The 22,225-nt window shown below is 32.6% G+C and overlaps 1 protein-coding gene across 1 annotated transcript; it reads right to left on the bottom strand.

The window, feature by feature from the left end:
• Nucleotides 1–2,777: 2,777 nt before the first annotated feature.
• LOC134269379 (chitin synthase chs-2-like) lies at nucleotides 2,778–21,423 on the bottom strand. Its single transcript, XM_062751574.1, has 16 exons — nucleotides 21,347–21,423; nucleotides 20,719–20,742; nucleotides 18,739–18,855; nucleotides 18,547–18,662; nucleotides 18,348–18,438; nucleotides 18,059–18,212; nucleotides 17,723–17,863; nucleotides 16,784–16,919; nucleotides 13,177–13,377; nucleotides 10,463–10,690; nucleotides 6,756–7,471; nucleotides 5,963–6,153; nucleotides 3,928–4,099; nucleotides 3,646–3,746; nucleotides 3,213–3,412; nucleotides 2,778–3,103 (listed from the first exon to the last, which is right to left on the bottom strand). The coding sequence occupies exons 1-16, from the start codon at nucleotides 21,421–21,423 to the stop codon at nucleotides 2,778–2,780; spliced, it is 2,991 nt and encodes a 996-aa protein (XP_062607558.1).
• Between the last annotated feature and the right edge of the window lie 802 nt (nucleotides 21,424–22,225).

Genomic DNA, 22,225 nt, shown 5'->3' with positions numbered 1-22,225 from the left:
GTATGACAAAAGCGCAGGATTTAGTGTGTGTTTGTACTTCGTAGCAGTCTGTAAAGTTTTGCAAGATGCTCGTGTAATTGTTTGTATATAGCAGGGTTGAGCAGTTAGCATATTCAAACAACCGGGGCTACCATTTTTGGGGATCGGGCTAGTTGTTTTCTGCAAGGAGATAGCCCGTCTGGCTAGTAAAAAACATAACTACACAAGCAAAGCAACAAAAAAGAACAATCGGTATTTTCACTTGTATTTGTTATAAAATTCCCAACCAGTTAAAATTTTCCAGACAACATGCTCCTATTGTCAATGGATCTCCATAATCTTATATGTTTTGTACTTCTATCTGATTTAATTACTTCCGAAAACGATCGTTTTTTCCTAGCCCGAATTTCCTCTATTCCTGTATTTATGGTAAATACATGCAGATATCTCATTAAATTATTTACGATTATCCAATGACCTGAAAGATAAGTGTTTTGTGACTCACATAAAATATATTTCAAGTGTATTTAATGATTAATGATGAAAACAAAATGAATTTGATTTTATTCTAGATTAGCTAGTGCAATGATCAAGAAAAAGGGAAGATAATTCATTTAAATTAGTTTAATTTTTTTATCATAATAATTTATGCATGAATTAATATTTATAGTGAGAAATTTTAATTTTAAAAAGAATGACCCCAGTACCCTGACTTTTTCAGCAATTAATTTCTTCTCCAGATAAGTATTTATTTTAATTTTTGTCCCTCTGTTTGGGTTAGTAACTTTTTACTAGGGGCTATTAACTTAAAAGCTGCCACTAGCCTGTGGGAAAGTACTTGATTTTTTCCTCGATTGCACACCCCTGTGTACTATAGAAGAACTTAGAAATTTTTGCCACTAATATTAATTATATTCGCTCGCCTCATAATTTTGAAAACTGAAATAAAAAAAATTATATTTATAAAATATTTTCGCTCGCTCGCCTCTCTTTTTAGTTTTGAAAATCCGAAAAACTATTTTAAAAATTGGCGTGGCCTTATCCACCCATTCTGTTGCCGAGATATGACCATTTCTGACAAATAAACTGTTCTAGTCATAAAAATTAACTCGCATGAAAAGAAATATAAAATCGGAAAAATCTTTTAACTTTTGTGACAGAACGGTGCAGAGGGGGTCACGTGACCGCCAATATCACGTGATTTGCGCATGCGCATAATGGTTGTTGATGTGCATTAAAATCGGGGAGGATTAATTAAAAATATAATCAACATTAAAACCAAATATTGTTTCTTGTATGGAAGTTATTCAATTAGTTTGAGAACTTTTTAATCACCCCTCGTATATACGAACTGAACGAACAATACGATAACGTCTTGGGTCACATTTATAAAAAGATCTGCAGTTATTTGCATGTGTCAAAAACATTTGTCTGGTCGGGTTTGAAAATATTTAATTCGGTGTATAGGCGCTATTATTATTTTTTTGTTTTTTTTTTACTTTATTTTTTTATTTGTATGAGTGTTGTGGGTATACGTGCTGTGAGTGTGTTTGTGTGCAGATGATTTTGTATTTTGTTGTTGATCACATTGAAAAACTTGTTTTCACGTACTCTTTCCTCTTTTTTTAAATTTTGGTTACAGCTAGAGATTATTTCAACGCCATTATCACAAATTGTGACATAATCCTCAAACTTACTTTTAATTACAATAATGTTTGCTTGCCCTATTAAGACTAAGGATGATAAAATCGGTTAGGTTGGTAAGGAAGATTTTTTCGAAGATAATATTAAACTTAATGCTGATTTTCTGCATTGTTTTTTATATCTAGACGTTCTCAAGTTTTGTGTAGGACCTTCTTAAAATTTATTTTTCTTTGGTCATGTTTCTTTTTCTCTTGATTATTTTTTTAATTTCTTTTTATTTTTATTTTTTTTTTTTTTGGGTCTTTTTTTTGGTTTGTTTTTTATCCAACCTGGACCGGAAATTCCTTTGCAATATTCCTTTCCTTTTTAATAGAGATACAACTCACATGTTGAGAAATCTTAGGCTAACCCTTTGATCAAAAGTTACAAACATTTCAAGGTTTCGTGGTGTTTCACAATTCAAACGAGTCGCAAATTCTAAGATACTTTACGTTTTTAATGGATATAAACTAATAAAATATAAGTTCTAAATATGAGAATATCATAATATGATTTAACAAAATCACTTAATGTATGTATATCTTTATAGCGTTTAAGAAGCAGATCGGAACCCTAACTAAATAAAGGCATTTTATTTCAAAGTAGGTAGAGCTTATTACATAGAATTAAAAGAATTATTCATAGTAAAATACATGTAGGTACATGTATATTGTAATGGCTTTTTCTCACTCACAAATGAATGGAATGAAAGGATAACAACTGTTTTTCAGTCAGAAAATATTTTCAGAGCAAAACAGGTTCTCTGAGAATACATATTGAAACAGTTACAGTATTATCCCTTGGCAAATCACCGTAAAATACCTGTCTAACAATTCATATGATAAACGTCAGCAAACATTTCATTTGACGATAGATGCTATGGTAAAGAACATACAATGAGCAAATACTGAATACATGAACATATAATTATTATGCATAAAACTCCAATGACACAGTTTACTAATATATTTTTTTAATTAATTAATAGATAAAAAAAAATACGCTGATTTAAGTTTTATACGACCAAAAAGGATAATTATAAACGGGTAAGATATTTTTTGCTATTTTTACGTCCACTTTATAAGAGTATCCTTAATGAAAAGACTGATTTCCGCTTAGAAATGCTTTGCGTCCCTTTTCGACCTACACAATCTTCGCTGCATAAGTCCTCCACTATACGAAAAATTTTCTCCTTGCTGTGTATCAACGTTATCGGTCTCCATTCCTCTATTTCGCATTATAGTTTCACGGATGTTTCGCTTAGCTTCTGCTGTTCCTGCAAATCTGACTCGTTTTGCTTCTTCAGTCTTACTTGTATTTTTGTTATATCTAGTTGCCTCCATTGAATTAAGATCCCTTTCCCTCGTTTGAGTGTATCGCAATATCGAAGCGAGATCTGTTGGCGATTCTTCTTCATAATGTCCAACATTATCTTTTCTACCTGCAATCAGAAAAAATAAGTAATGATTTTTTTCTTCTATACTTGCATTCATACTGAAAGAGAAAGTTTAAATCCATATTTCATCATTGGAGTTATAGCTTCAGTGAACCTGTTTCCTGAAGACTGAAAATTTGTTGTTTTATATATTTTTGTTCTTTCATCATTTCTTCCTCTGACGTAATTTCTACGAATTGATCAGCTTGTGTAACTTTACAAAATCGTCTGACTTCTTTAACAGTGTTTCCTCCTTTACTTTTAAAAGGGTTGGGAATCTCGGTAATAGCTACGAGGTGTAAAAATGTCCCCCATCTGAAAATATTTATAATTAAGTATATTGCAACATCTTTTCATGCATTTACTTGCTTTACTCTATTTATTCATTATAAAAGTTTAGGTTTTGAAATAAAACGTTGATCTTGTTAAAAGTAGTTTGATCTTTTACGTTAATTTGCTGCGTTCTGTTTTACAATTATTTTTGTGTATTGTTACATGTACAGGTGTTTCATCTGGGTTACCTGTATTTTTTTTTTTAAAATACAAACCTGTGCATAATCATACCACAAAACTGAATAAGCAGAATCAAGGTGAAGAAAATTATGAACAATAAGCCAAGAATATCAGTTTTTATTTCTTCCCCATTTTCCTACAATATGAAAAGTCATAAATTAGTTTCATTTAATCAAATTCAGTTGAAAAAATAAAACTGTCGTTCATTTGTTATATTGATAGATTTTGTTGTGCAAATAAAGCTATAAGATTCACTAAATAGTACTTTAAGCCGAGGAGCAACTAAAATAGACACAACTAAAATTAAGCCATCGCACCAGTTTCACAAATGTGACGACTGTTGGTCTGCGCAATTGGAACAGGAAGTTCACTGATATCCAGAGGAGGTTAATCAGGGCCATTCCTCCACATACATTATTCCTCAGTTCTCTTAATTCTTCTTCCACTTTCTTTTCCTTATCTTTGTCTTCTTTGATGGGTTCTAAATACCTATTTAAAAACAATGCGTGATAGTCTGGTGTTGACAATATGAAATGCTTCAACTATATTATTATCCCCTTCCAAAGGAGTTGGAGAAGTTATAAAAGCCAATCATGTGTGATTGTTTCTGGGTGAGTATTGCTATGCGCAATGGAAACGAGGTAATTTGCATCGGGATTGATGTCGAGTGCAGTTTTGATTTAAAGATATGTCCTTAATTTTTTGTTTGTTTGTTTGTTTATCTGTTGTTTAACGTCCCTATTGCTCATGAATTTTTCACTCATATGGAGAAGCCACCGCTTGCTGGTGGAGAGCTTCAAATTTTGACGTATACTCAGCACTCAGGGCCATTGATCAGGGAAGAATCTTATTCGTGCCAGCACCTTTTGCAACACGGGACCTCGGTTTATACGGTCTCATCCGACAGACAAATCTCCACGTCTTACAGTGGGATTCAAACCCGCAACGTAAGGATCAACTTCTTACTCATCGACTCTATAGCAGACGCTGTTACAACGCGATATCTAATAACAACGCAAATTGTAATAAACTTCGATTATTACATTTTGCGTTATCATTTAAATACTTGAATCACATAATTAAGATTAAATTCATGAAAATAAAGGTTTTTTTATGGCATCAAGAGAAAGGATTTTTTTGTGTTTGTAACAAAAAGATTGTATAAAGGTTTTGATAGCATGATATGCTAGAGGTTTGTGAGAAGAGTAGCGGACCAGAATTCTTTGATTGCAAATTTTGTCATTTGCTATTTTTTACGTTAACTATTAGATGATTTATCTATGATTGAAACATTTCAAAATTGATATATACTTACAATTTAAAACAGAATTCTGTACTGATATGACCTTGAACCCAAAGAACAATAGTGTCAAGGTCAATACTTAATACAAAATGTTCTTTCATTTGTGGGGCCTTTATCTTACATACAATATCATGGACTATACAACGTGTCTAGAATGTGTCCAGAATGTAAAATAACAAGCTTGTACATGCATAAAACCAAAAAATTGAAATTGTTGTTGCTTAGCAAACACTTGAAGCCCTTTTTACAAATATTCGAACTAAAATGAAGTATGGACATTGCAGTTCTGACCCATTCTTGAAAGTTTATTCAGAATTCTCCATTTCAGAAATCATTGTGTAAAATTTTAGCAAGAATATTAAAAAGTGTTGAAAAAATTGATGACAATTTGCACTTATTTTACCTTTGACCTCCTAAAATTAGCTCTTAAGAAGTCTAAGTTTAAGTCAATTTATCTTCTGTATGTCCCTTCTAAATTTTTATGGCCTCGTATTTAAATTTGATAATTAAAAAAAGTCCAAATATCCTATTTCAAGAAACATCCCTTTTAATATTAAGCTTGAAGATTAAAAAGTATTTAAATAATTCCTCAAAATTTTGCATTTAATTGACCTTTGACCTCTATCATTACTAAAAAGGTAAGTCGTTGAGTATCTGAACAGTCACCTATATGAAATTCCCTACAAAATGGTATTTCTTATACCTAGCTTTCTCCTAGGATAAAAAAAACGTAGAAATAAATGCCATGTCAAAAGATATCAAAATCACGTAAAATGCGCTGGTAGAGAAAGGGTTATTGTATATGACTATCATTTTTAAAAAAGTAAGGAGTTTGAACTTAGAATACAAGTACCGGCAACACTCGCCAAACAGAAGAAAACACAAAAATCGTACTGTCTCTAATATTATATACATATAGAAAAAATTCTGTTTAAAAAGAATAATTTTATTGAAAATATTATCTAAAAGGTGTATCTTTTGATAAAAGATTTGAATATCGGTATATCTAGTCTCAATGCGAAAATACCATTATCAAAATATATACATACTCATTAACAAATATTCTCCAAAAATTAGCCTCTTGCTCTTTCATTTCAGTGTAAGTGCCTGGAAACACACAATTGGCAATCCATCCCGTTCCAGAGTCCTTGTTACTTTTCACTTCTTTCACCTTTTGATGTGTTTTAATCAAAATTACATGACCAAAAATAAAACAAAAAAATACAGTACTGGGCATAAACTATCAATATATTCAAACTGAGCAGGCATATTTTGCATTACACACTTCTAAGCAATTCACATATAAGCAATTCATTTTAGTATAACACAGATTTAACACTGATTATAGGGTTTTGAGGGGGTTCTAGAGCTAACTATAATATAGTACAGGTTAGAATATTAAGCAGAAAGTTACGCTTATTTTTTTTTTTTTTGGTAAATTATTTAAAGAACGCTCAAATAACGAAACTTAACACCAAGAGTTGTTTCCCCTTTATAGTATGTGTGGTAATAGTTAATAAAATGACCTTAAGAACTTCCATAGTCTTTGATTTTACAGTTTTAGATTGCATTTAGGCTTTCAAAAAAAGTAAGTAAGTTCTCTGTAACACATCCAAAGGAAGGGAAATGTCAGTAGTATTTATCATAAGGTTTTTAAAATTCTTTTTTGTTTTGAACTGAAAACATTTACATTTTGATTATTTGATATACAAAATGTGACATATCCTGCAAATACATCTAAATTTCAAATGAATTCCATTCAAAATGCACGTGAAATTACATGAATCTTAAACAGGATTTTTTTTTAGACTAAGTAATCGAAAACATATACGGTGGAATTACCTGTGCTTTGCTGTTTTCAGTCTCTTTTTCCTCCCTTTTATTACCAGTGTCAACGATGACTTCTCTTAAATCTCCTTCAGAGGAAGTACGTTTCTTTGTCATTTTACTTTGCTCCATAACATCGGTCATCGATTTGAGCAGGTTTATGTAGGCGTCCTTTTCAGAGTTCCGTGAAATTGAAAGAGATTTTTTTAGTTTGTGATATGGGTATAGTATTTTGGAAAGAACACCTTTTTTCTGCTTTACTTTGGCTTCCGATGTTCCACTTTCACGTGTACCCCATGACACGTCATTTAAATTACATAATGAGTATATAATCAAAATCAGAAAACCAGATGGCACCAGAATGAAGTAAAGGAAACCAAAAATAAGATTGCTCCATTCTCTCGGATGACACAGTGCAGCAAATACAAAGATCGCCACTATTCCAATGAGGAATACAACGCTGGGGTGAAACGGAGACTCTGTGACAGCGGTTATGATGACGCCAACAAGTACAACCATCATTATAATAACATAGAGTCCACTCAGTATCTGAGCAACAATTAATTGGATCTTCTTGCTGCACGTGACACAGATTATAAAATAAAGAATTGCCGGAATGAGGGAAGCAATATATGACATGACCAGATCAGTACCAAAGACTGCAACAAAGGCACCGGCAATCATCATCAAAATTGTAGCAGGTCCAATTAAAGTGGCAACCATCAAAGATGCTACATAAATCAAAAAAAGAATTTTTGTATGAGATAAAGCTTCAAGTTAACATTTTACACGAAGCTTTTTTATCATGATGAAATATATGAAGATAACAAACAGTATTCGGGCCCATTAACAAACAGTATTCAGGCCCATTAAACTATACAAAATAGGTGCAGAGCAAACACAGACCTCTAGAACATAAGAGGTAGGATCAGGTGCCCTGTAGGAGTGAGCATTCCCTGCCGATCGGTCACACCCGCCTTGTGGTCCTTGTCATGGTAGGGAAATAACGGGAAAATCCGTCGACATTTCAGTGTGTAAATGATAGCCTATAGCTAACGATTGTACAAAAAACGTCTGTCAGCATATGATAAAATGTATTTGCTGACAAGGTAATTGTATCGACTTTCGAACGTACTAAATCATGACTTTAAACAAGGCTGAAGATATTCTTGTTTCATCAACTTATTTGTCAATAATGTACCTCGTTTTAGAAATTTCCCATACGTCGAGAATGTTCATATTATCGAATCACCTGAGGGATACAAGCTCCGTATGCAGGTGACAAAAGTATACAGTACCTACCAGACCCAGCCTGACACAAGAATGCAACTTTTCCTAAGGATTAAGAATAAAGTTAAAATTTGTGAAAGTGCAAGGATGTGTCAATCAAACCCGCCAAAAAATATTAAGTTTAAATATTAATTTTTAAATGATATTAGATTTTTAATTAATTTTTGTGTGAAATGCCATTAAAATATATAATTCGTGATATGATACAGAGAATATTAACTTCAAATCTGTGCTCAAGTACTTTTAAGTATGGTGGCTTTCGAAAAAAAATGTTGGTTAATTTTGCCAAGCATTATTCTTCAGTCATAATTATTTTCAATAACTATTTCACTATTGTCAATTTAATTATTATTAGTTTCTATGAGTTTCTCTAGCTCTACAATACTCAGTTTTAATTTAGGTTTTTTGAATATATAAATGTATGAAACCCTCAGATTATGTTCAAAATTAATTAATTCTAGAAGAAATTTATACACATTTCATTAAACGATTTTTTTGCTAATCATAGATTGAGATTAGGGCCATTGTTGAGTAGCATGTTCAATGATTTGTAACATTGATATGTGTACCTAAATGCATGCATGATTGATTTTCTGCCCAAAGGCAAATGAAAGCGGAAGTGTTGTGACCACTTTACTAATTCACACTATCGGCCAGGTAAACACAAGCAAAACCAAAAAATAAACAAATCTTTTAAACTGTTTATTTTTCAAGTAAATGTACTCTTTTAATATCTTTTTTTTATAAATTAAATACTAATTAATTAATAAATTTTCAAATAATTCTTCACATTGTTTATGCTAAGGAAGAATGATGGCAGAATTTTATTCCATGGTCATAAAATAAATTTTTAGGTTTTATTTGAGAGTTTCACGGAATACTCTTTTTTTAGCGTAATACTTGTAAAAGATGTAGATTTTTCAATTAAAAATCTCATATTTAAAAGTTATGAGTGTACATAAACATTTTTTACCATGGAGGCATTTAACGCACTTTGAAAAAAAAATAAGTATGAAACAAAAAATTCTAGACTTAGATTTTAGTTATAGATAAAATCAATTTGTAATCATTATGTCTTTCAAAAAAACTTTTTTTATTTACATATACTCATTTAACCTCATTGAGAACAAGGAGACGACGAGTAGAAGGTCTGTCATCCCGACTCTTTTTCACTTAAACGTTGTACATAGCCGTCGGTAGCAAATTGAAAGTTGATCCCTTCCCCAGGTTAGACCCAATTTTTAATGCGTACATACATGTATATTATGTACATATCTTTGCAAAAAAGTTGTGTGCCTACATGTAACCCCCCCCCCCCCCCCACACACACACACACCCACCGTTCCCGGTACCAATGCCTATGCTACACCCAAATATATGTATTTACATAAATGGTGTGACGTTGAAAACATTCAATAGATTTAAGTTTACATAAACTGCATGCAAACTGGAAAAAAATAAGTACAATAAAGCATTTAAGAGAGAAAGAATATTTAAAAAATGGAAAATTCGAAATCGCTAACTTTCACATCCTGAAGTGACCTCATCACAGAAGAGTGATCAAACAGGTTTAATTATTCATCATACCTAAGATTTGCAAAAATATTGACCAATCCATACACATTTTTTCAAAGTGCGTTAATATGGTCGATATTAAGGCACTTTTTTATTTTTATTTTTTCAAAGTGCGTTGCTTTGGTCCCAATATTTAACGCACTTTGAATTTTTTTTTTTCAAAGTGCGTAATTTTTCAAAGTCCATTGTAACAAAGCAGTCCCAGGGACAGGGACAGCTGAGACTGCTTGGTCTGCTTTCTATAGCAGTCCCATTGCGATCCCGCGGCAGTCCCAGAGCAGTCCCACAGCAGTCCTAGAAAGGTCCCATAGCAGTCCCAGAGGGGTCCCAAAGGAGTCCCTGGGACTGCTCTCTGGGACTATTTGGGTGTCAGGTTGGGTCTGTTCGGTACTGTATGGCTGCATAAGTAAAGGAAGCTGAGGATTGAAAAGTTAAAGTCATCATGTTTATCATAAAACTTGGTTGTTATATTACCATCAACTTATTTTTTAAGTAAAATATCCAAATATGAAACAGATGCGTTTTACGCTTTTGTATGTTTAATCACAAGCTCACGAGGATATATCATATTGACATAGTAATGGAAGTAACCATTGTTAATAAACAAAACGTCGATATATCTAAATGTTGAGTAGATGGCTTCATCAAGTATTTCATTCTTTTCACGTATAAGATTTTCTGACGAATTCTGCTTCATACGAATACAAAAATAGGTCTGTTAAAAACGGGATACAATTGGTACCCATGGGAATTTAAATTGATTGTTGGGAGACTTGGTCCCTAAAAACATATGAATTAAGCATGTATAACGAGGCATTCTTCCAAGAAACAATAAATCATCCACAAGAGGCAGATACCTTGATAAAAGATGTACAGCCAGCTAATGTTCGAATTAGTTTTCACTGTATTTTTGCTGTCTTGTAATAAAGACATGATGTTGGCCAGCGTTGAAGGACCCCATCTCTTCCTTTGATTGAAGTACTCGTTGAAGCCCTCAGGCGCATACGTAAAAGCATCAGCTCCGGCAGAATAATCTACTCTATACCCTTGTTGAAGAAGAAGTGTGCAAAGCCATCTGTCTTCGCCTGGTTTAAAGTTTATATATATATATATATATATATATATATATATATATATATATATATATATTGCTTCAACACGGTCATTGATTCAAATAACAATTTTAAAAAAAAAGTTGTCACTACAATGATAAGAAAAGTTACAATGTACCTAATTGAAATGGTCTTTTCTTATAAATGAAGAAGATGTTTTAGAGATTGTATTTCCTATAACTTAGTAATATTACAAGAGGAAAAGGGGCCTTAACGGTCATCTGAGTATAATACAACGCTATAAATGATCCATAGGCTGAAGTAAAGATAAAAAATATATATAAACTGATATATAAAGAAAATTGTCCAAAGGCAACAGGTATAGGCTGTTCGGGAACAAATTTGCTAGTCAAGTACTGTAAACCAACCTTTTTTCGCGTGCGAGAAATTTTCGCTAGGTTCGCCGCGAACGGGTGCTTAAAGTCTTTTTTTTTCCTATCAAAGACAGTTACAAAAAGGCTTGATTGCGAAAATTAATCTTTGCAAATCGCGAAATAAAGTCGTCCCAATTATATTGCTTATTTTAGAAATTCATTCTTTTGTCCGATTCAGCTATTAATTCCATTATAAGTAAACAGTGGTGCTAAATTAATATTCTTGAATACCAAAGGAGAGAGACAAAAAAACTGACAAATGTGATGCTTTATATTTAGGACCTCTAAAATATACAACACAGAATGCAGCTGTTGGCGTCTACGTTATTCCAAAGCAGCAGGGGATCTCAAGCAGGATTTGAATTGCATTTTACAAATTATTCTTTGGGTGCAACAACAGCAGCGAGATTAAATGAAGCTGGAATAGATCAACAACTTATCAACGAGAACCACTGATCAACTGCTCTACGTTGAAATCAAAATCTAGCTAAACTGACAATATTTATTTTGAGTAAAAATTTTGAAGATTTTGAAAGAGCAATGATGGACTGGAAATGGTATTTGTATTGAATGCTAACAGAACTATAATTTCACAAAACTATCTTTCAGATTCTATTTACAGTTTATTACACAGGAATATATAGCATGATGAAATACTTCAAAGTCCCGCACTGAGTTTAGGAACAGAAATAGATATTTATAAGAAATACATTTCCAAATATTTTGGGATTTCTTTTTACTTCAACAAATATCAATTTAATTAAAGCACTCTTCTTCTTATATGTTATGAAGCAAGTATTATCCGTTGTACTATGTATACACAGTGACGTAGCATCAAAAAGAAACATTGTCCCCAAGCTCTAAAATTCTATTCCCTGGGGTGGGGGTGGGGAGGGGGGCAAACTTTTTCTGATGCCAGCTTCTTTCAGTACCATTTTTGCTTCCAATACTACATTTCCACGACATCACTTTACTGTAGTACAAAACTGGGGAAGGGGGGCAACCTACCTTTCAATAAAAAAAATTTCAGTAGTAAAATGTTATGCCCTCCTGTTGCTACGTGTCTGATACATCATGTACTACATATGAAATATTGAAAAAAAGCTTAGTTTTCATCCAAACTGTACATAAAGGCCTAAGAGGTATGAATAACTTAGAAATAAAAGACCGTATGTTGAAAATCAATGAAAGAACACATTTTTAAGTATTTAAGTAAAGTATGTAGGAATCAAATTGTACCATTTTATATATCTGAACCAATAACCATGACCATTAATCGACATTAAATTTTAAAATATTAGCACAACTTACTAAGACATATTCACAAAATCATTGTGTTACTAATTTCTTTACATCTATTTCCATTCCATTCATGACAAATAATTGCCTCAATTTTCTTTTAGACATCGGGTTAGATGCCACCTGACTTTATAGATCTTTCAACAAATAGCGAGATCGGACATAAACTGAGAGGATTTGCACACTTTTTTAATCAATAACCAAAAATTATTTCTTTTATATCACTTAAATTAAGTTTTGATTGAATAATTCATAAATGATCTTTTATGAAATAAATAAACACTTGCTTATTTTTTTTTTTTTTTTTTTGTAAAAATGCCAATTTGAAAATGGAAGTACACTTTTAATTAAATTCATGATAATGACTATGCCAGTGAAATCTGAATAATGTTTACAGAGAACACCTTATACCTAGTGTATTCCTACAGGCTTAAGTTAGAACTTTGTGCAGCCGATTCAGAGTTTATTTTTAAAATTTGTTAATTTATAATTATAGATGTGTAAAATAAAACTTGTAGTTAATGTTTTTGTTGTTGCCAATCTGTACTTGGTACTGCCAATTTTGTTTGTTTCTTTTTGTCCATTCTCGTTGATAAAAAACCTGTCAAATATTTCAATAAGAATGGACACTTACTGGAAAATTAATTGATCGTTTGAGGAATAACCTCAACTATACGCTATAGATTGGACATTTCAAATTAAAGGTTTCCCTTAGAATAATGTATTAATGGTTAATGTGTTTATAAATGAATGTCGGTATGATCTCCATGTTCGCCTTACTCTTACCTTGATCATACATAAGGTGGTGTGATGCTTCAGACGGCAGTAACGTATACTTTTTCATTACATTATTGTCCATCAATGCTGAACCTCTAAATAGACTAAAGCATCCGGGGGAACAAAGAACGCAGCCTAGGACGTGCTCGGTTGCTTTCTGGAGCCAGTGGGCCACAGCATATTCAAATTTCTGATACCACACGATTGGACCTAGAATAAAGTATGAATTTGATCTGACAAAAACATTTAGACGGGCTTAAGGTAGTTCGATTCTCAGGTTTATAAAACTAGCAGTGACATAATCAAAAATACTCATAAAAGTATCGCTGAATTCACAAAGTTATGTTAATTTATCCACAATATTTCTTTAAAGTTAAAGATTAAAATAAAACATATTTCACAGGGAAATTTGTCATATCTCCAATATGTTTACAAAAAAAGCTAACTGGAATATCAGCAATGCGTCATCTAATTGCAAGTTGATCAACAAACATATTTTAGGTTAAAATACAAAAGGTATCCAGGCATTCAAAGTAATTGTTATGATTTTTATACCTATTCGGTATTTTTGGTCTTTTCTTTCCTTTATGCATTCTATAACACATAGTGTAAAAGGCGTTTGCGACCATTGCAACCACAAATCGCTTCTTATTTCATACCATGCTAATTAGCATTGGTATCTAGGCCTAGAGTCTTGAAAATCTTATTTCTGTAAAACTGTATTTTTTTTCCCTTTATAAGGTACAAATATCAACTTTTATAAGACCTTTTGTAAGACTTCCAAAGGCCTTGAATCTTATAAAGATGAATAAAATGAAAATTGATGCATGAAAAAAAATCTCATTCTCAAGCTTCATTTTGATGCATATCAAATTATTAATTTTTGGAGTTACCCTTCCTGGCTAAGGATCAGATATCCCGTATAAAGAAACACCGACTTCTTAGAACATACGTAACCTTAACTTTCCGTGTTTCGATTTTTTTTATCGGGACCAGTTATTGTACTCATATGAAGTTTAAAATCGGTAGAAATAAGTATATGTGTGAAAAAGAACGGATTGTGTTTTATACACTTTGTAATTGAAATTTACGCATGTCAATTTTTATGCGCCCGGATCGATAGATCCCGGGCGTATATTGTTTTTGTCCTGTCTGTTTGTCTGTTTTTCTGTTTGTCTGTTTGTCTGTTTATCTGTTTGTCTGTTTGTCTGTTGTCAACTTTAACCTTCGCCATAACTTTTGAACAATAAGAGATAGAGACTTCATATTTGGTATGCATACTCCACTAATAAAGTCCTTTCAAATGACATCAAGGTCAATGACCTTGTGACCTTGACTGTGACCTACATGCTAAAAATAGCTTTTTCCACTGTTTGTCATAACTTTTGAAGCATAGGAGATAGGGACTTCATATTTGATATGCATACTCCACCGATAAAGTCCTTTCAAACGACAGCAAGGTCAATGATCTTGTGACCTTGACTGTGACCTATATGCTAAAAATAGCTTTTTTCACTTTTTGCCATAACCTTTGAACCATAGAAGATAGGGACTTCAAATTTGGTATGCATAATCTACCAATTAAGTTCTTTCAAATGACACCATGGTCAATGACCTTGTGACCTTGACTGTGACCTATATGCTGAAAATATTTTTTTTCCACTGTTTGTCATAAGTTTTGAAGCATAGGAGATAGGGCCTTCATATTAGGTATGCATACTCCACCGATAAAGTCCTTTCAAACGACGGCAAGGTCAATGATCTTGTGACCTTGACTGTGACCTATATGCTAAAAATATCTCTTTACACTTTTTGCCATAACCTTTGAACATTCGGAGATAGGGACTTCATATTTAGTATGCATACTCAACCGATTAAGTTCTTTCAAATGACACCATGGTCAATGACCTTGTGACCTTGACTGTGATCAATATGCTAAAAATAGATTTTTAAAAAACTTTGTTGCCGCCGGGCGCATAGTGTTTCACAAACACATCTTGCTTTGTAATGTTTTTAAAAGCGGACTATAGAAAATACGCCATAATACTTTGGATTGATTAGGAAAAACGTTTGTCTGCGTCAGTGATTAAACCTATACTTGTTAATCGACGTATATGCCTTCTTATACTCTCCGTTTGAAAAGCAGGGGGGTATATAGTAATCGGTATGTATGTCCGTCCGTCTGTTACGCTTTGGGGTGCCCTGATTCTGTGAAAGTTTCATCAAATTTCATTCAGTGGTAAAAGAGGTGTTGCGGATAAGAGATGGGTACCCCAAAGCGTAACAGACGGACGGACGTACAATCGGACGGACGGAATTGATGATTACTATATACTCTCCCGCTTTCAAGCGGGGGGTATAATAAGAAAATATACTTTATACTTTTGACCGCACACAGAGTAATTTTGACACAACGACCAATATATACATTTAAATATATAATCGAAGTTTTAACTTGCTAAAGAGCGATATATGGTAAGTGTCTCAATTAGCACCTTAAAATGAATATCTTAATTGTACTTTATTTATAGCTTTAATTTGTACAACTATATATGCGGCCTTTATTGGTCATTTTCATTTTGATCAAAATGCCGTTATTTTAGATGTATGACATCATAAAAATAACGTTTTCCCGCCATTTTAGCATATTTTGTATAAAACTGCGTATTTTCAAGCAGTTTTTCTTCCAGAAACTATAGAGCGCAGCCTAGAACAAGATTTATTTTTTAACAAAGATGTATCTATCCAATACTAATTAGTGAAAGAAAAATATGTATGTTCTACACTGCGCTCTATGTTTCCCAGAAGAAAAAAACATCAAGAAAAAGGCATATTTTTGGCTTTTTTGTTAGATAGCAAAAAATTACATTATTTCTAATGTCATTTACAGCTAGTGAGTGCATATAAATGTGAAAAATATATTGGAAATATTTCTAATATAATCTCTTCTACAAAATAAATATCAATAAACATATTTGAATGTCATTCTAAAATGTTGATTTTTAGGGGGCCAAAATTGGCTTTTATCATATATACTCCTTTGACACTCGCTAAAACAATTTCAGAACAAGAAGATCCCAAAATAAAGTATCATATGATAGATTGTAGTCTATGTAAACATTCCACCAACTGGCATTTGGGTCCAACGTCATTCTGACGTCATTTTTGGAGTTATCACGTCATAAACATTAAAAAATGACGTCACAATATGTGTATATTTTTCTGATCTTTCCAATGATGTCAAACTTAATAATTTCCGTAAGAAGGTTAATCTTTTATTAAACATGTGCCAGTACTTTTGAAATGCCCCTCGTATTTCATATGACAAATCAGAAAGGTACATAGAATTCACTTTTTATTAAAAATTCATAGAACCGTTTCTAACTTTTTAACTGCAGTATTGAATTTGTATGTTGAAAATTATAAATCTTATTAATGAAAGAAAGCAAAAAAATCTTTGGACCCGGAAAAATCCTAGTATATATTTCAGGGGTTTTGGGTTTGGGGCACAGGTCCCATGATGCATGATGATAAAGAACTCATATATGGTATCTTTTGTTATGGTTATTTAAAGACATAATATAAACTGTTTCTAGATATTTTATCTTTACACTACCACTGCCAATTGGATGAATGCGTCCACATGCGGCTCCAACCCTCTCATCTTTCCTCATTCTGTCAATCAAAAGTCTCACCGAACCTGGTGTAAAGTCCACATCCCCATCCAAAGCAAGGAGAAATGTGTTTTCAGCCTAATTATTCCATGAAATTAAACAATTTTCATAATTTATCAAGCCTTAACTTCTTAAATGTTTTAAATGAAATTGATCGTGATTAGAAGCCAATATCTTTTTAAAGCAATTACAACGTATATACAAATCATGTTTTTTTTACTTTTGCTTTAATTTGCATGTATTAATAAAGCAATATAAGCTGCATGTTTGACATCGGAAAAAATGTAGCAAATTTGTAATTAAAAAAAAAAAAAAAAAAAAAAAAACTATCTAATGACAAAAAATAGAACATTTATAAACTTCTGTTGTTTATATTTGCCATGAAAGAACATATACGCTTTGATTTAACCAAATTTGAATTATTGTTTTCTTGTACAATAATTATTTCTTCTATAATACTGCATATTCAGTTATAGAGAAATATTTCTTCTGAAACATTTTAAAACTTTATTTTGGTTTTATTGATCATAAGGATTTGGATTTCATACAGATTACTCATAATAACACATTTTAACAAAGCTTCTTTTTACCTTAGTTTTAGTTAGTGACAATCTAATTAAAATTAGATGTTAGATCCGCTCGCATACTTGCTACACTAACATCTAACAACATCCCATTGAGGGTCATGTCAGAGGTCAAATTCAGAACAGCTCTAGACTTATTAGCTTCAACAATATACGATGATTTTGCCAGCGACGATTTGATTGGTTGATAAAATATGACCTCTGACGTGACCCTCAATGGGATGTTGTTAGATGTTAGTGTAGAGAGTATGCGAGCGGATCGAACATCTAATTTTAATTAGATTGAGTTAGTGATACCTTTGTTTTTAGTTTAATGTCAAAATCATCCAGACTCTCTGATACTTCTACTCCTGTGCTGTTTTCTTCAGCTTCTTTGAGGATTTTGTGAGATATCTCAGTTGTTAAGCGATAGCCAAGCAGGTAGTACATGTACATCACCTGTTCATATATATCCAATTCAGAGAATATTGGTAATGGATTTAAACAGAAAACTTTGTTAACTGTCATTTGATTTGATATTAAAAGCCAGATTGCGCAATGGTATAAAACATTCTAAAATGCCCATGTATTCGAAAGGTTATAACATTCTTCAATTTAATAGCATTTGTTTATTGTTTTAATAGAAAGCCTAACCTGTGACCATCTTTTCTTGTGGCGTATTTTTGATTTATCTTTCAAATGAATGAACATTAAATTTCCACCAGGCAGCCTATATATCACTTGACCTCCATATATCGTGTTAAAAAGGAAGGGTTTTTCAAGTTCAATCGCCTCTCCGTGAACAGCGCTAAAAAGATTGTATTTTATGCTTTATAAAAAGTGTATACTTGCAGTTGATCAAGCAGAAAGAGCTCACGCTGATGAGAAAGCACATTTTAAATAAAATTATTTCTTGTGTCTACATCGCTCAATCATTATATACCTTGCTGATTCATTGATTACGGATGCAAATGTTTTCACAAAGTCGTTCACACGACCTTCGTCATTGAATGCGTCATCAAACATAATGTGAGCTAAAAAAAAAAAGAGTAAGCGAGAATATGTGATTTACTTTGAAAGCAGGAATTATTTATCTAGTGATAAAAAAATAACATATAAAAACTTAATAGCTCGTAAATTACCTTCAAATTCATAGTAGTCTTCAGGTACATGTAGGTTGGTTTCGTTTGTTCCTTTTTCTTTTTCCTCCTTTGCAAATTTGTATGTTTCTGCTCTGTTAAACTGATCTTCATCTAATCTTTAAAAACAAGAAAAAAATTATCAACGATATTGAAATAATCATCAATTTTCGAAATACATCACACAATACCAACCTGAACAAAGACTTTAGTAGTTGAACCATTTCAAAGCGGGTCTCATGCCACATAGTTGCGCATGCGTAAACAAGAGGAGGGATTGTTGAATTTGTTTTGGTTTCCTCATTCAAATCCCTTAAAAAAATAATCGATATTTTTTTTTTCTACATGGAAATAGGGATATATCTTTCATATCATGTATTGAGACAAATTTACTTGTTGCGCTGATGATGAAAAGGCAATTTGAGTAGAACAAAAAGTAACAGTTGAGCATCGGCAAATAATTTTGTAATTTTGTGATATATTATTATACAAGGAATCAAGAAGATCTTGTTGAAAGTCACGTGACGAACAAAAAATGCATTAAAATTTTAAACCTGTGATTTTTTCACATATGTGTCATATTCAAATGACTTACCATTTATTTTAAGTTTTTGAATAAAGTGCGATATCTGTTCATATTTAATTGCGTCCTTGCTAGCTTTTAAATGACTATCGTCGTTGATATGCATTTTACAGTTTATGTATCGTCCCTATCTTATGAATGCAAGCGTAAACGGTTTCAAAAACTACATATTCATAGGGTTGGTTGCCGTATTCAGCGGAAGGTTAGTACGCGTGCAAAGACAATTGTCATGCTGCAGATAAACTACGAAATACTTGTTTTGATTGTATTGATTTATTGTATATTGTTTAACGCCCCTCTCAAGAATCTTTTTTTTTTCACTCATATGGAGATGCGACCAATTGCCGATGGAAGGCTGCAAATTTTATTCTATACTTGGCACAGAGGGCCATTGAGCGGGAAGGGGTCTTCTTTGTGTCTGCACCTAGTGTAACACGTTGTTAATATCTCTCGATTCTTCTGCTCTAATTCTACATTTTAATACCAAGTATCCTTGCTTCCTTTAGTATGTGAAATTTATTTCAATTTTATTTAGATTTAAAATTAATGGAATGAATCTCTAAAATAGCGATTTTTTCCTTTCAAATAAATGTCCAATGACACATTTTTCATGCATGTTTCAATTTCAATTTATGCTGTAACTATTTATTCAATTCAGATAGAAATTATAATTTAATCGGACTTGTGAGTTTACCAAATCTGTCAAAACACACGTGGCCTTTTTCAAATAAATAAATTGCTACACAACCTCATGCCTGCATGTATTCCCGTAAATAGCAATATCATAATTGTAAACAGACAATATCCCTTACATCCTGACTCATAAAGAATCTCATTCTACACTCAGGAGCTTGTCAGAAGTTTTTTTTTAACTTGCGCTACATGACTTGTCAATGAAATTCAAGGAAATCGCGGCAACTTTAACTCGACAATAATACAAGAAAATTTTAATGGTACCCACGATGTAGTGGAAAGAGCGTTCGCCTGTAAATCCGAAGTTCTAGGGATCGTATCCTGTTTGGGCTCACTTTTTTGCGTTTTTCTGCTTTTTTCCAATTCAAATAACAGGAAAACTCTTTTAAAAGGTGGTAAGGCCTGTAATTGTTCACTGAACAATTAGTCTACTAGTTATTATTATTATTCTTTCATAACATATTTTGAATAATTGTTTAGTTATTTGTTTCCATTTTCAAACCATTTTGATGGGAAGATATTTTTTTTTATTTAAGTAGGTCAAAACTGATTTTAAGTAGGTTTTTACTAGAAATGCTAGTTCTATCCTTCACTTGTTTACATTAATCCTGGAAAGACCATTTTTAAAAAAAATGGTGTTGATGCGTATTTGCCTCTCACTTATCCTGATTCCTGTATTATAATTAGTTCCAGGTACAACGAGCAATGCATTCCCCCGGTAATTGAAAATAACATGGGCTTCTATTGCTCTAGCTTTGGGATATTCCAATTTAGAATCTTCTACGAACTATATCCCGATTTATACTTTTATATTGAATATGTACCAGTTCATGTAAGAATTGCTTTTTCCTCAAAAAGATCGGTATTCCAATCAAAAATCAAATATAAAAAATACAAACCTTTGTTTGTTGTCCGTCTCTAGGCTGAAAAATAATGTAACAGTATGTTCATAGTTCCATACTTGAAACTATAGATGATCATGTGCTTATTAATCGCATAAATAAATGTAACGTGCTCTCTCTCTTACACACATTTACTCACCCTCACATACATCCTTCATACAGAACCAATAATGGACAAGCAAAAGAAACGGCCTTATTTAGTCCCTTGCTTCTATAATAACAGTCAAAATTACGAGAGTGTAGAATTGAGGTCTTTATATTATGCCTGATTTAAAACAGGCATTAATTTTATGAAAAACGTACACAGAGGCCGCAAGAGGGCGACAAAGTGGTACATTTAACCGAAGTTCCTCAATTCTGAACATTTTGTCATATCAGAGATACTATTTACCTCTGAAAACATGGAGCATAAGCTTGATCATCTGAGATTTTCTTTCAGAAAAATGATGATTGCACTGGTGCATAAAATATATAAAATTTGGCAGACATGCAAGTTTGTGTCCTGTTTTTTTTTTCTGAAAAAAAATTTGCGTCAAAATTTATAAATATAAATTTAAATGAGAACACTCAAAATGTGTTTTCTTCTCCTGTGACCTCTTTGTTCAGAACCAATTGGGATCAATACCCATTTTGTAGCAAAGACCATTTTGTGATCTTTCGACTCAAGTTAGCCCTGCAGTTAGCCACACATGCATCTTCCATAGTCACGAGTTTCTGATCCGTTCCGCTAAAAATAAATCCTTGACCGATTAGGCTGAGTTTGAGGGGTTAGAAATCTGTTCTCTCATTGGCCTCATGCAAATTTTCAGCATGAACCAATCAAAATCATTGTTTTATTTAAACTGAAACAGAATTGGAAACAGGAAAAACAAGCCAGTTTTAGTCCTTAGAATAACGCCCATTTAAAGGTTTGTCTCAGCTTTAAAATTGAATTATTATTCAATTAATCACTCCTTTTGAGGTCAACATGGTGAAATAAGGACCTTCCACCTGACCCACGAGGTGACCATTCCTTTCTAGGGCCGCGTAGCGGCCGAGGTCAGGGCAGGACATCGAGTTGGCCAGGTTGAAGGTCCTTATTTCACCATGTTGAACCCACAAGTGGTACTCAATTGTTTTAATATACCGATATATATTGAAAAGTATGAATCTCAACAAACCATTACGAATTCTTTCTTTGATCGGGATCGGGATTTGCATCAATCTGTATAGTGAAATTGTTTACTTTGACTTTTGCAAGTCGCGTAAGTTTTTGCATTAGCCTATGCTTTTCTGATTAAAACAATGCTTGGTTGATAGCGACATACATTGTTATACCTAACGATTACTTCTCCTTTACACAGTAAAAACTAAAACATAATTCAACTCTTCAAGAGCCGCTTCTACATCCCATTGAACTGAATTGTAACGGTATTTTGAAATGAGTAAACCGTTGATTTTACTGTAATCTGCATGGTCATGCATAATAGACCATGCACAATTTTATGAACGTTGTTTGTCTCGA

The sequence above is a fragment of the Saccostrea cucullata genome, unplaced genomic scaffold, assembly GCF_032062105.1.
Source record: "Saccostrea cucullata isolate Sc308-1 unplaced genomic scaffold, CSIRO_AGI_Scuc_v1 ctg1087, whole genome shotgun sequence".
Taxonomy (NCBI): domain Eukaryota; kingdom Metazoa; phylum Mollusca; class Bivalvia; order Ostreida; family Ostreidae; genus Saccostrea; species Saccostrea cuccullata.
This window is presented reverse-complemented; position numbering and strand designations above follow the sequence as displayed.